The following is a 15,690-nucleotide window of genomic DNA, read 5'->3' on the forward strand; positions in this document are numbered from 1 at the left end:
CCTGTGGAGTGGTAGATAAGAGCTTTGTATCTGGGTGAGTACAGTGTGACTTATAGTTGCCATAGTCTGACATAGAAGAAATAAGAAAAAGGAAAAAGTGTTCCCTTTAACTTGGAGAAAAAGTTTTCCAAAAGTGAAAATTTCCATAAAGTTCAAGTGGTGCAGTCCCATTTTTAAGAGTGAATTTTGTACCACCCTGCATTGCTTTAAAGTAAACACAAGATCTTTTGTGACTATGTCTGTAGTACACACTCTAAAGCACTAGCCCAGACGTTTTGGTTCAGGAGGTCTTTCTTCAAGTCTAATCTAGTCTAACTTCTTGGAAGTAAAAAGGCTTTTCTAAGCAAAACTTAAATTCCCAGTCCCAATTTTTTTTTTTTTTTTTGTATCTACAATATGAGATTGTGGATCCTAACTAAACTTATTGTGGTAAACATTTCACAGTATACGTGAGTAAAGAAATTATGCCATACAGTACAGTGAAGTACAACCTTAAACTTATACTGGGATGTATGTCAATTGTATCACAATGAACCTGGGAGAAAAAAAAAAAATTCCAATCCAAATGAAGACTCTTATAGAGCTAGTCTGCTCAGAGAACCCAGGTGCCCTTTGTCCTTTGTGCTAAGTTAAGCTGGTAGTAGATAATGTTAAATATTGGATTAAAGTATGACTGATATCTAGTGTTCTTTCTCGAAGAGCTAAAGGTTATGCTCCAACATTTCATTAAAAAATACTACAGCACTTTTTAAAGCTGAAGAATTTGTTTTTGTGGACAGATGTTAATTTCACTAAAGTTGTGCCTCATGTAAAGTCTTTCTTTTCAGTAAAATTTTTAGCACCATCTTGCTGTCAACAGTGTTTTGTCTCACCACAAAAACATAACATTTGGTTATTGAGTCGAATGGTTAAAATGAGGAATGATTTAAAGGGTTTTATAAGGTCAGCTGTTAGCTCTATAGAAGGTAAATTGCTGATTGTTGTTTTTTTCTCCATTAAGAATAATACAGATTTTTTTAAGATTTAGTAAAAAATGTGGTCAGAAACTACTGGTGAGATTATAAGTAGTGTAGACTTTTTAGAAAACAGTTGTTTCAAATGCGTTTAAAAATATAAGACCCTTTGACTCATTATTTCTCTCTCTAGAAATTTGTTTTAAGAAATAATTGAAAAAAGACATAGATGCAAGGTTATTCATCTGAGTTATATTAACAATAGCAAAAAATAAAATATGACCTAATAAATGACTTAGCAAAGGGGCTTCATTAAATAAATGATAAACATTGTGTGAATATTTCAACAGCTATTTATTGAGCATCTAGTGTGTACTAGCTGTTTCTCTAGGGCAGTGATGCAACAGAGAAAACTCTTGCACAGAGGGAGCTTATGTTTTTTGTTAGTTGGCTAGTGGGCATTACCACAAAACCCAAAAGCAAAATGTATAGAGCTACAGGCATTGATATGGAAAGCCGTTCATTAGATGATAGTAAGTGAGGATCCACAATTCCTGAGAGATAGTCTGCTTTGGGGAGAAAATAATCTAGAGCAAAGGCAATACATCAGGACATTAGCAGTTATTATCTTTGGGGCATGAAATAATGAGTGTTTTTAAAATGTATTTATTTTCCATATTTTCTTCTACAATGAAGTCTTTTTATTTTTAACACAAAGATTTACCTAGTAACCAATTTGAATGCTCCAAAAGTTTCTGCTAGGCAAAAGATTGCCTCTTTCTTTTCCTTCCTTCTTTTTCTCTTTTTCCTTCTTCCTTCCTTCTTCCCTCCTCCCCCTTCCTTTTCTTTCTTTCTCCCTCTCTCTCCCTCTCTGTTGCTCTGTCTCCTCTCACTGAAGCACAGGAATAGACAGAAACTCCAGTTTCCCTCGTAGACCCATTTCTTTGTTCCTCTCCATTGCTATCAGGAAGCATGTCTGTGTATCTAACCAAAATGCTTTGTGCTGAGGTGTGTGCTCATTTCTTCTAAAGAATCCAGCGAATTACTGCTCTTTGTGAAATAACCTCTATGCATTTAGACACTTAACAAAACTACTTCTTGACTTTATTCATATGTTTCCTGAAATCATTTTCTCCTGGTTTAAATTTCAACCTTCCTTTCTACTTGACTGTGTGAATCCAGTCTTTGTGCTTCGGGATGGTATGCAAATTAGCATGGACCACAGAAACGATCTGAGGCTGGGAACAATCTGGGATACAGAAAAGAAAAAACAATGAGAGCTGGATGTGTTGCTACAGATTGGTCCTCCGTCCACTTCCTATTTTCAGGCTGTTGGCATCTGGTGCTAGCTACACAGACCAGATTTACTGTAGAGAGAGAACAGGTATACATTTTGAGTCCAGTCAAAACTGGTCCTGAAAAGTCTGTCTTTAAAAAAAAATCAAATACCAAGCATATGTTTACTGAGTTCATAGAATTTCCTGGGAGGCTTTTGAGCAGGCAGCTAAGTTTTAAAATTCCTGGGTCCCAAACAGATGAGGAGAGCTGTCCATTTTCATTAACTCCAAACAAAAGCTTGAAATCAGCCTGCCGTCTTTTGCCTTAATTTAATGTGCTGCTCTCCAGCCTTGAGCCTTGTGAAATAACATGGAATGAAAGCGGCTTGCATTTCAGGACATAATTGTTTCCTGCAACTGTGCTGTGGCTTTTTCTTCTTCTGCAAAGATGAAAGATATCAACAGGAGTTGGTATGAAGAGGAGGGAACAGAGTAGGACAAAAGTGTCAGGGGTGGATGAGAATCAGCAATGGGTGGTCAGAGAGAGAGTGCGCCTTGCAGGCTCTCTGTCTGGGGGCCCGGGGCTTTAACTCCAGCTGTTTGTGGTGTGTGCCAGTGAACTGTGCAGAGTGTAAGTGAATGATAAAATCAACTGATGTCTTCATGAAGCTGCATCTTGGCTTCAAACCTTGAAGATAATACCATGACACCATCCACATTCTTGGTAGTAAAGGGATGACTCAAAACTGCACGTTTTTAAGAAAACTGTCTTATCTGCAGGGCACCCGGAGCTGATGCTCTGTGACACCTGAAGGCATGGGGTGGGAAGGAAGGTGGGAGGGGGTTCAGGATGGGGGAACACGTGTGTGTGTTCCTGTGGCTGATTCGTGTTGGTGTATGGCAAAAGCCATCATAATATTGTAAAGTACCTATCCTCCAATTCAATAAAATTTAAAAAAAGAAAACTGTTTTATCAGACAGGACAGTTCACAGATGGAGAGTTGCTTCCAGAGCTAGGTAACTGCATGTACACTGCTGCTGCTGCTAAGTCACGTCAGTCGTGTCCGATTCTGTGTGACCCCATAGACGGAAGCCCACCAGGCTCCCCCGTCCCTGGGATTCAGAGAAATCTAAAACGGATGACAGGCTCAGTCTATCCCATTTTATTTTGCCTAGTGATCACAGGATGGCTCGATGACTCAGTTTTTTTTTTTCAAATGAAGCTGTTCCTCAGAGTGCTTGTCTGTAAAGAGCCAGACATCCCAACTTGCCTGCATTTACCAAATGTTATGATGTTATCCTTCATTTATTTATTCAACATTTACAGTGTTCCAAATTTCTAGCCACCATCCCAGAATAGAGAAAAACAAGACAGAATGCTCTGTATTCATAGGGAGGTCATAGTAGATTGGACAAAGTAAAATGGACAAAGTAAAAGCAGAGGGGATGCCCCAGACCCCGGCTGGCTGGGGGAGGGTGCTCTCTGAATCTGAAACTTCCTTGGGGAACAGAGAAGGTGGTTTGGTTCCCGGAGGCAGGGACTGAAGGAGCAGGACATGCAGACGCCTTTGTACAAAAGAAGAGGGGCGATGGGATATTTAAGGAGGAAATCGTCTTCCAGATCTCCTAGTCTCCAACCATTCCAGCATCTGAGGATCTTTCGAGGAGATATAAAAATGGATTCAGAATAATATATTGAAACAACTTAAATAGAGGGAAACAAGGAGACTATTGAATTTCCTGCTTCCAAAGAGCTGATACCAACCCACTGTGAGGGATGCTGGGGTACAGGATTGCCTTCTTTTTCATGATAATGGGCACAAGCCGATAGATCAGCAGGCAGCTCCAGTAATGAAAAGAGAGTGTGCTCGGGTTCACAGCTCCAGATTCCAGACCTGACTCTGCCACTAGATTAGCTGGGTGATGTGCTTAAAATTTTCACTTTTGAAAGTGCTTTAAAGCATATGTTTAAATATATTATGTGTCAGACATGTGACATATAAAGTGTATTAAAGTCTATGTGTGTATAATATGCATGCACTAAAATGTATCTGAAGCATTTTGAATACCTATTTTAAGATTCTTTGTGTGTCTTGGTTCATCCCGTTTTAGCTGATTGCAGTTGATTTTAGTCTATTTCAGAGTGGTAACGGTTATAGGGATGACCATGGGTGTGAGTGGAGTGACCTGGGTTGAGCTATGAGGATAAAATCCCTGTTCTTGCCCTAATTATCACCACACTCAGCTCAGAACAATGATCCTTCCTAAGGCCATGAGAGCTTTATAGAAGTCTAGGGATGAATAGGAAGAGAAAGGAAAATAGTATCTGTGTGCTAGTTCATTTCTTTGTACCTTCCTATTACTTTGTAAGTATTTCAGAATAAGAAGTTACTACAAGGTGTACGTGCACTGAGAATTGGAAGTTAATATTTTGACTAACTGGGAATAAGAATTAAAGATAAATATGTGCACAAGGAAACAGGTCAATCTCTATTAGAAGTATCTACAAAGAATATACTGCCAGGGTGCTTTTAAAGGTTTTATGTGTGTGTCTTTTTTTTTAACTGCCTCAGAATCTATAATACTTTTCCTGGCAGAGGGATTTTCATCATGTTATGTAGGCACATGGCCACCAAAGCATTCCCTAACCATTTGTTGACAGTTTTTTTAGAGTAGTTGTGGATGTTTGGGTGTCATTTTTCTGGGGCAAGATACCATTTGACACCTTGGTTGCTCCATATGGAGATACGGCTGGAAAATGATGAGTGAGTAACCCAGCCTGTGATAGTCATCTGCTTCGAACAGCTCCATACATTTTTCCTCTCATCTCCAATATTCAGAGCTTAGTCGATAAGAACAAGGTATATGGAGAAGGAAATGGCAACCCACTCCAGTGTTCTTGCCTGGAGAATCCCAGGGACGGGGGAGCCTGGTAGGCTTCCGTCTATGGGGTCACACAGAGTCGAACACGACTGAAGTGACTTAGCAGCAGCAGCAATGGAATTCTGGTGTCAGTTGCAGAGTTTGTGTTTATGTTCATTTCATTCCATATGTTTTTTCTAAAAACATCTATTTACTTTTTTTATTAAAAAAATCTTTTTTTTTAATTGAAAAAGAAAAAAGAACAAGGTTTATATAGTTGTTGTTTTTAAATAATTTGTGAAAAAGAAAGAATTATAGCTGGCATGTGCTTCATGCTGGGATCAACTTATCCCATTTCAAACTGTGCACAGTTCTAATAAATAAATAAATACAGTTTATGTACCCGCTTATACTATTAAATGTTGTTACCCAAATAATTCCAGTCTGCCTTTATTATACAGTAAGAAGAAATAGAGACAAATGTTATAAACCTAAGCATATCTCAAAGTGTATAAAAAATCCCAACTGTATTTCTAAAGAACTTTTTAATGGGCATCCTCATAAATATCACCATAAAGTTGGGCATCTCAGTAGAGTCTATGTTGTGCGTTTCTGTGATAGGTGAAATGTGAGGGGAAGGATGTGTCTGCATCTGGGAGATCCCACTGAATACTCTCTAGTCCTCTCAAGTTTCAGCACGCCCAGAAACTTGCTTCTAGAAGCCCACTGTAGACGGTTTATTTTTTTTTTAATTGTTGTTCAGTCACTCAGTCATGTCCAACTCTTTGCAACCCCATGGACTGCAGCATGCCAGGCTCCCCTATCCTTCACTATCTCCTGGAGTTTGCTCAGACTCATGTCCATTGAGTTGGTGATGCTATCTAACCATCTTATCCTCTGCCACTTCCTTCTCCGTTTGCCTTCAGTCTTTCTGAGCTTCAGGGTCTTTTCCAATGAGTCAGCTCTTTGCATCACATGGCCAAAGTATTGGAGCTTCAGCTTCAGCATCAGTTCTTCCAATGAATATTCAGGGTTGATCTCCTTTAGGATGGACTGGTTTTATCTCCTTGCAGTCCAAGGGACTCAAGAGTCTTCTCCAACATCACAGTTCAAAAGCATCAATTCTTCGGTGCTCAGCTTTCTTTATAGTCCAGCTCTCACATCCATACATGACTACTGGAAAAACCATAGCCTTGACTTTATGGACCTTCGTAAATAAAGTGATGTCTGTGCTTTGTAATATGCTGTCCTAGGTTCATCATAGCTTTTCTCTCAAGGAGGAAATTCATGGCTGCAGTCACCATCCATAGTGATTTTGGAGCCCAAGAAAATATAAATCTGTTACTGCTTCCACTTTTTCCCCTCTGTTTCCATGAGTTGATGGGACCAGATGCTAATCTGTTACATGGGGAGGAGGGTTAGGCAAAATCTGAGAGCATTTTAATTAGATTAAAAATGGAATGAAGAATACTTCTGGAAATAATGATTGTATTTGTTGTCTTAATGGTGGTGATGGTTCAAAAGTATCAAAACTTAAAAATTGTCTTCTTTGAATGTGTATAGTTATTATATGCCAATTATACCTCAATTGAAAAAAAGTAAAAAGAAGGCATGGTAGTAATAATAAAAGCAATGGGCTTGTATGATTTTGGCAGTCTTTGGAAACCTCAGAAGTGAGTTTTTGCTTGATAGAAAAGCTCATGTGGATTTCCATTTTTAATCGTGACCATGTGGATCATAATTAGCTGTGAAACACTGAAGAAAGTGAGGCAATGCTGTTGCTGGGTATTAGTTGCTTAATATGGTTAATATGGAGCCTTGGGTGGATCTTAAAATAACTGTCAACACATTTCACAGTCATTTATTTCTTTTTGTCCTCAGATTTTTGGTTTAGGAATGATGCCTGAACACTGTGTTCCAAGATACTCATGTGCACTTCTGCTTAATGAGTAAATAGCCATAAACACATTTCATATTAATGAGAGAGAATTCTAACTTCTAGAGGACATGTCTGATGTTTCATTAAAAAATATAGTAAAATTTCACCCATATATTTTAATTTACATTAGTGGGTGCCTTTCATCCAAGGACTTTTCAAAATCACCTAAATGTCCAAAGCCAGTAATACACCATCTCCCAGTTTGACAGGTGCAAGAAAAGAGATTTAAGTGATTTCTAGGAACCACAGAGCAATTCTGTGACTACAAATCTGTGTGTGTGTGTGTGTGTGTGTGTGTGTGTGTGTACAGGTGCATGTTTGCTATCTGTGCATGTGAGTGCATTCATGGTGGGTGATCAGGCAAGGTACAGACAAAGTTGACCTAACTTCTTTGATTTTGTTCCTTGCTGAATTAAGTTCTCTTTTTAATGGACTAACTTTGCTGTTTCCCAAACCGGCCAGATATTTCCATGAAAAAGTATCGTTCAGTTCAGTCGCTCAGTCGTGTCCGACTCTTTACGACCCTATGAATCACAGCATGCCAGGCCTCCCTGTCCATCATCAACTCCCGGAGCTCACTCAAACTCATGTCTATCGAGTCATGGACAGTCACAAAACCAAGCAACAATATGCCACATGAGTGGAGAAGAAAATAATATCTAACAAGACTTTCCATCCCAAACTTCTCTCCTTCTCTCCTTGCCTTACTTTGGGGTGTGGTTACTATTGCAAGGCTTTGGGGTATTTATTTTGATTCATCTTAGTTTAACATATACTCAGCATCTATTAACACTATAATATGTTCAAAATTTTGTACCAAACACTCCACATGCATTTAATTACGTGATCACCATGGCACTGAGATATGGGTGATAAAACTAGGTTTACTGGGTTTAAACACATTGTACAGGGTCAAAGAGGTGGCAAGTAGTGGATTTCAAAGTGGAACATTCAAGGCAGGCAGACCTGGGTTCTCCAATTAGCCATGCAACTTGGAACAAGTTTCATACTCACATTTGAGACTTAACGCCCTCATTTTTTTTTTTTTTTTAACGCCCTCATTTATGAGAGGATTGTAAAGTTTGCAGGGTTCTTTGGTGGATAACTTTAGAGCTAAAACTTCAACATCAGTTGTACGATCTCCCTTTGAATCACTTAGCTGTTCTGAATTTTAGGCAACTCTATTCTGTTCTGTTTCTGGACAGATGCTCTCTTCCCTCCCAGGCGATGCACTTGGCAGTTTGCTTAGTCAAAATCTATAGGCCAGATTATGCACCTGCTGCTGCTGCTGCTAAGTCGCTTCAGTTGTATCTGACTCTGTGCGACCCCATAGATGGCAGCCCACCAGGCTCCCCTGTCCCTGGGATTCTCCAGGCAAGAACACTGGAGTGGGTTGCCATTTCCTTCTACAATGCATGAAAGTGAAAAGTGGAAGTGAAGTCACTCAGTCGTGTCCGACTCTTTGCGACCCCATGGACTTCAGCCTACCAGGTTCCTCCATCCATGGAATATTCCAGGCAAGAGTACTGAAGTGGGGTGACATTGCCTTCTCTGGATTATATACCTAATATGGTCAAAAACTCTGACAGGAAAACCAAGGATAGAGGATTCAGGCCAGAATTGGAGAACTGCTTCTTCACCCCATCCATGGATGTTTTTTACAGTATAACAGTTTACAGGTATTCCATGCTTTTCATGAGTATCTTAATTACTTTGAGAGCTTTTATAAGCTGAGCCCCAGAGTTTTCCCATAACAGTGGTAAGTACTTAAGAGTTCTTGTAGTAAGTTTCTGCAGCTTTGGTGCTTTGGGTGAGGGCTGTAATGATATTCAAGAACACTGTGTTTTCCTTTGACTTTTCTGGCATATGTTTGATTTGCTGTTTGGCACTTGTTTCAACCCTGAAATGAGAAAAGTGGGAAGGAACAGGCTGGGCATTTTTCTGCTCCTAATTTAAAATGCTTGTCCACGAATATCCCTCAAAGTGGCTCAGAGTTTATTTAGGGCCCTCTGTAGTGTTCTTGAGCTCATGCAGAAAGTATGTTGGTATGTATTACGGTGTCTTCTCTGATTCTTTTGGAATAACTGTGACATTTGATTTGTAGGGAAATTGCATCAAGGAGTCTTATATTTTTGCATGCAAAGCATTTTCCATCCCAACAGGCTAAAGAACACTTGAAAGGTCTTTTTCACTTTTGTGAATGAACAGATAAAATATTGTGTCCTGGGAAAGCTTTTGATTGCATAAGAAATCAATGCAACCTCAGGTTAAATGGAAATATTGGTGTGACTGTGCACTGATTTCCCATGCATCATGGGAAGTGTTTTGACCTCTAGCCCACTCTCTTCCCATTGCGATCAGTTGTCTTGTGTGTCTGTATGTGTTTTGTCTATGCCAAGAAATTCAAATAAAGTATTTGTGAATGTGATTATATGTCTCAAATGGTGGACAAACTAGTTAGTATAGTTTTGCGGAAAATAATGTTCTGATGTAAAGAGAAACATCTTGATTTTGTATTTTTTTTTCCATTTGCCATTATTACTTAGCACAGCCCGTCTCTATTGGAGATGATTGGCTTAGTCTCTTCCTGGTTTGCTCTCTCAGTCACTCTTTCCCTACTTTCTTGTAGGAGTCATCTCTACTGCAGACATTCTTGATCGCGAGACAACAGGGTCGTACTGGCTGACCGTGTACGCCACGGATAGGGGTGTTGTTCCACTCTACTCCACTATTGAGGTCTACATTGAAATTGAAGACGTGAATGACAACGCCCCACTGACCTCGGAACCTATTTATTATCCTGTTGTCATGGAAAACTCTCCAAAGGATGTATCTGTCATTCAGATCCAGGCTGAGGACCCTGACTCTAGTTCCAATGAAAAACTGACCTACAGGATTACAAGCGGGAATCCTCAGAACTTTTTTACCATCAACATCAAAACAGGTAAGGGAATGCTTGTGTGACTTTTTTTTTTCAGTTGTTAGTCCATCTTTTAAATTGACAACTCTGGTACTTGCTGTGCCCTTTTGTTTATTTTATTGTGTGGAGAAGAGCATCCTTCTTTCTGGGAACAGTTTCTGAAAAGGTGAACATTCTACCAGTCTGTTTCGGTATGTTTTAACCTCAGCTGAATGCAAGTGAAGTGACCTAACAGAAATTAAGAGGCTTTCTCAGAAAGCCTTAGGTTTGCTTTAGTCATAATTATAAAAAAATTTCTCCTAGACCTTTCAGAGAGCTGGCTGCTTTTTCTCTCTTTCTTAGGAGAACATAGCCTAGGCTATGCTGAGTTCTCTGGCTTTCTGGCTTCATGATGCCTCTCCTTTGAGACCTCCTCCCTTGCTTGGCCTTAATCCAGCTCATTATAAATAATCTCCTTGAAGCCTTAACTTTAAACCCCAGATTGTTGTGATTTCTGTAGCAACCATCAATGAAGTGTTATGTTTAGAAGAACTTCCAATATCTAAATCTTTACATAAAACACATATTTTTAATTTTCTGGGTTTTTGCTTAAAAAGTTTCTAGAGATTGCTAAAAACTGTACTTGTTGGCTAAGGATCAGAAAGGGCAGGCGTGGAATTGGTTGAATGCATTCTGAAGCAAGTATATAGCACTGGAAAACATGCTTTGCAGAGTAAATCTCAGAAATTTGTTGCTTGCTTGTGATTTGCCTGTTTTTGATATGTACAAGCGGGTGAAATAATGAGAGCTGAGATGGATACAGTTTTAATTAACTGAAATTTAGAAGAATGTAAAGATATTATTGCTGTTTTCCTCTGGGCAAGTTGATGCTGGTCAAAAGTTAGGCTGGGTGATGGAAATATGTTGGTGGGGATGTGTTCTGCTTTCCTGACAGAGTCCTGATGAAGTTGATAGCTGTTTTTCCTGGCTGTGTTTGTTCAAGTAGAAACATACAGCTGACCCCAAGGATTTTATAAGTGCCAGATTCCCATTAGCATAATGTAAAGAGAATGCCAAGATTTTTTTTTTTAACTATTGATTTTTTTTCTAACTATAATACGAGTAGGTTAGTCATTTTGTTAAGCAGAGTTCAGCATTTGAATAGCTTGAATTCGACCCTCATTTCCTTAGAAGACAGAGTAGTCATCAGCCACCAGTTTCTGATCCAGGCCTCCCTGAACGTGAGGGAGGGCCCGGAGAGCTGGAGCCATGCCCATCCCTTCAGCATCCCCTTGACCCATGCATGTGAGGACCCCCACCCTCCTGATTCACTTGAATCAGTGAATTCAAGTGAATTCAATCACTTGAATCAGAGTCCTGTAGCCAAGAACTTCGCAATATGGTGAAAGAGAAATGAACTCAGATATTGCAGCAAATTAACAAGAAAGGACAAAGACAAAAAAAGTCACAGAAAAGAAGTTGAGGACATGGCCATCTTCACATTTCACAGCCCCTGTGGAATCTGAAACACCCCAGCTAGAATCTGAGTCTTCTCTGTTGATTCCATTGGCATTTGAGGCAGTAAGGGTAAACTCAGTATCCTCTTTTACAAAAGACACTGCACACGGCCAGTGTCCACTGGTCTCTTCCTACACTAATGGCTGAAATTAAGGAGAGAATAAACGTCACAGGGAAGAGTTTCAGTTGGAGGTGAACACCATAGAATGAACATTATTTGCAGAGAAGAACATGTAGACTACTGTAACTAAAGATGTCTTTTATACAGCTTTGAAAAGTTTATGCATAAATTTTCAGAAAGTCCTGTATTATCAAAATTTGGACTGCATTACATGACAGGAATCTTCATCATAGTTATAATTTCCCTGTCCTTGTTGGAGATTTTTAAAAAGGATTTGTGCCAGGAATGATATTTTAGACCAACTTTTCTAATAGTCTAAAAGGAACGCATGGCACACTTTGTAATTCTTAGACACATGATAAGAAAACATCGGATTTTGTTTCTCCATTTAGTCATTCACCAAGCATGTACTGTGCCTTCTGGTTTAGAAACAAGATCTAATATATAGAGTTATAAACTTAAGAGATGGCCCAAGCTTATCAGGGACCCAAAGGTACATGAAATTAATAAAGCGACAAACATTTATGGTAGAGTGAAAGTAGAGTGATAGAGTGCAATAACTGATTAAGGTAGAAGACTTTCACTCAATATGGGGCAAGTGAGAGTGGTGGTCAGGGAGTACTTCATGGAGGAGGTAACATTTGGGGTTAGAAGTCCTGGTTTGCAAAACCTTGTTCTAACTGGGAACAAGGAACATCTAACTGGGAAGCACCATCAACTGCAGAGAAAAACTTAGACTAAATCAGACTCTCTGTTCTTTATGAGCTTGAGCAAGTTATTGAACCTCTCTGAACTTCATTTTTTAGTAAGAAAGGATTGTTGCAAGGGATAGAGAGGTTCTCATGTGAAGTGATTACCACAGTGCCTGGCACATTGAAACTGTGCAAAGAAAGTTGATACCCTATCCTGACTGCTGTAACTGATCACAGGCACATCATTTAATCTCCTAGGGCCTCAAGTTCTTACCTAGAGAAGGAAAATGCCTTGCTTTCTTCATACAAATTGCTCATGAAGTTTCAATGTCATGATGTGTTTGAAGGCCATTGATGAACTACAAATCTCCAAAAGAATCATGTTATTCAGTTCAGTTCAGTTCAGTCGCTCAGTCGTGTCTGACTCTTTGCGACCCCGTGAATCACAGCATGCCAGGCCTCCCTGTCCATCACCAACTCCCGGAGTTCACTCAAACTCATGTCCATCGAATCGGTGATGCCATCCAGCCATCTCATTCTCTGTCGTCCCCTTCTCCTCCCGCCCCCAATCCTTCCCAGCATCAGAGTCTTTTCCAGTGAGTCAACTCGTCGCATGAGGTGGCCAAAGTATTATTACTGTTCCTATTTCTGTTGAGGTTCACAGAACCATGAGCCTGGTGTGTTGCACTAATAATGCCGTCCATGGAGAAATTTCCATCCAATTCAACAAACTCTCCAATGAGACGCTTTAATTTCAGGCATACTTGTTTCTCTAAAGCCCTTTGTCTGCAATGGTTACATTAATGTAACATTTTTCAGGAATGCAGGGGAGATGTACCTAACTGGTGTATTTAGGTAAGATTTATGCTTTAGATTTTTTTCAACTAGATGTGGACTCTGGTAAACTGACCTTTCATTCCTCTGTGGTAGAGCTGAAATTTATAGAGTTTCGTTTTGCTTTGGCAATGTGCTCCATAATAAATAAGGATTAAAATGATTAATGCAAACTCAAATAATGTCAATGCTTAGGGTCCACAGCTTGCAGCAGATAACAGATGTCTTGAACTCGAGAAAGAAGAGAGAGAGAGATTTCTCTGATGAACACTCTTTTTTCTACCTAAAGAACTGTTTTGTTTTGTTTTTTTCTACCAGACCTAAAATCAGTTAAAGTCAGTAGTCTGTGGACTTTCTCCAATAATTCCTGTGGCTTAAGAAGGAAAACAAAAGCTGTAATGCTCCTAGGTCCTTTCTGGCTTGTACAGAGAACCCTTGATTGATTCCAGGCTGAGTTGTTGATTTCAATCAAAGGCAGCTTCCAGGCAGGGCCCTGCCTTAGCTCGTCAGTAACCGGAGCCCTGCCCATGTGTTCTGAGCCGGAGACATCCAGCAGGCTGGCGCTCACTTGTCTCTCTGGGTGACCAGGAACTCAAGTGCTTTCTTCCAGCGTTTGTAGTGAAATCCAAGCTGGCCGCTGAGTGGTCGTCCAGACTGATTCAGGGAACAGGTGTGGGAAGCTCCTCTAGGATTTCAGAGTGTTTACTGTAGTCTGTGTACAGTATGGAAACCGTTTAGCACAGTGCCAGCTTGCTAGCATTTAGTAGGGCACTCCATCAACATTGTTGCTATTGTTAGTCATCCTGCATTCCCCACTAGAATTGTCTGTGTAAGTGGCAAGCATACTGCTCCCCAGCCCCACTGTCTTTATATAAGTGTATAAACACACACACACGTGTATACTTGTTCAGTTCAGTTCAGTCACTCAGTCATGTCCGACTCTTTGCGACCCCATGAATCACAGCACACCAGGCCTCCCTGTCCATCACCAACTCCTGGAGTTCACTCAGACTCATGTCCATCGAGTCGATGATGCCATCCAGCCATCTCATTCTCTGTCGTCCCTTTCTCCTCCCGCCCCCAATCCTTCCCAGCATCAGAGTCTTTGTAGATAGATATATATAAATACATATAGATACATACATATATATACACACATATATATTCTTTTTCTGATTCTTTTCCATGATAAGTTGTTGTAAGATATTGAGGGGCTTCCCTGCTGGCTCATTGAATGTGGGTCCTTGTTCTTTATCTATTTTGTATATAGTACCATGTATCTGTTAATCCCAAACTCCTAATTTCCCCTCCCTTTTCCACTTTGGTAACCATCATTTTGGTTTCTGTGTCTGTGAGTCTGTTTCTGTTTTCTAAATAAACTCATTTGTATCCACTTTTTGGATTCCACCTGTAAGTGATATGATGCGTTCTGATGCGGTGTTCTCTGTCTGATTGACTTCACTTAGTGTAATAAGCTCCAAGTTCATCCGTGTTGCTGCAAGAGACATCCTTGAAGTGATGTCTTCCCTTCCTAGTCAGTGTGCAACACTGGAGCCTTCCATTGGGTTTTGTAAAGTGTTAAGTGGACTGCTGTGTGCCACTGTTCTTGTAGGCCTCAGGCACTGGTGGAATGGATGATAGAACAGAAGTATAAGACATTGCTGCACTTAGGGAATTTATTCTCTTGGGAAAAATAAGCCCATCATGCATATAATGCATTTTAACAAGAGTGTAAGGCAGATTATTAAAAAAATAATAATAAATGGCCAAACTCTGTGGAATATAAGCTGTGAAGAGAGTGATATGTCAGGGTGGGGCAGAGTTCAATGCCAGCTGAAGTGGGGGAGGATGGTGTGAGGTTGAAGACCCCTGAAGTGGAAGGCCTGAGGAATGGATCAGTCTGCAAAGAGAGAAGTGAGAAAATTACTTAGGGACTGTGGACATGTTAAGCTGACCTTGAAATACCATCCGTTGCTACTTGAGCTAGTTGGAGAGGCTTTATATCATTAGAGAAGGAATTTTAAAAGATTTATAAATGTATGGAATGCTGGAAGATATTCAAAGTAGCAACTATGCACATCTCTTTTATTTTTGTTTGATAATATTTAGATTTTTTAAAGCCTTGGGTTTTATGTCTACCTTCTGAGAGGCCTAGTAAAATAATTTTTTAGAGAGGAAAAATCATGCCTAAGAGAGACCCCTTCATTCTTTGCTTTGCCTCTGTTAAACGTCCAACCAGGGTTAGCTTACGCTGTGTTGAAATCCTGCATCTCTGGAAGTGAGCCTTACTCACTCCAGACCTTTTGATAGTTGACTATCCAGGGCATAGACTTTCTAAACTCCTTCCTGCAGTTGTGATGTCTCCCTTTGGCCCGTGTTCTGGCCGATGGCATCTCCAGCTACCTTTGAGAGGAGGTAGAGGCTCAGCTTTCTTTCACTTTGTGTGAGCCTCGTGGCACTGACTTGACCAAAGAACCCTGATGTGCAGGAAGACTTGCTGCCATCTCCTCTTCTCAGGGAAGTTGAGAGAAAGAGATTCTCTTCAAAAGCATGTCTGCTGCAGGAATATATCAAAGCCTAACCTTACCTATTGAT

The 15,690-nt window shown here is 40.0% G+C and overlaps 1 protein-coding gene across 3 annotated transcripts in view; it reads left to right on the plus strand.

Annotated features, from left to right (window-relative positions):
- FAT3 (FAT atypical cadherin 3) overlaps positions 1–15,690 on the plus strand; it is a 645,126-nt gene that overhangs the window by 175,889 nt on the left and 453,547 nt on the right. For all 3 annotated transcript variants that reach the window (XM_088832053.1, XM_088832051.1, XM_088832052.1), the window contains exon 2: positions 9,661–9,975. In XM_088832053.1, the coding sequence (XP_088688179.1) occupies positions 9,661–9,975 (315 nt within the window). The remainder of the gene's footprint in view (positions 1–9,660; positions 9,976–15,690) is intronic.

The sequence above is a fragment of the Moschus berezovskii genome, chromosome 25 (assembly GCF_049115385.1).
Source record: "Moschus berezovskii isolate FMDL1 chromosome 25, NW_MosBer_1.0, whole genome shotgun sequence".
NCBI classification, from domain to species: domain Eukaryota; kingdom Metazoa; phylum Chordata; class Mammalia; order Artiodactyla; family Moschidae; genus Moschus; species Moschus berezovskii.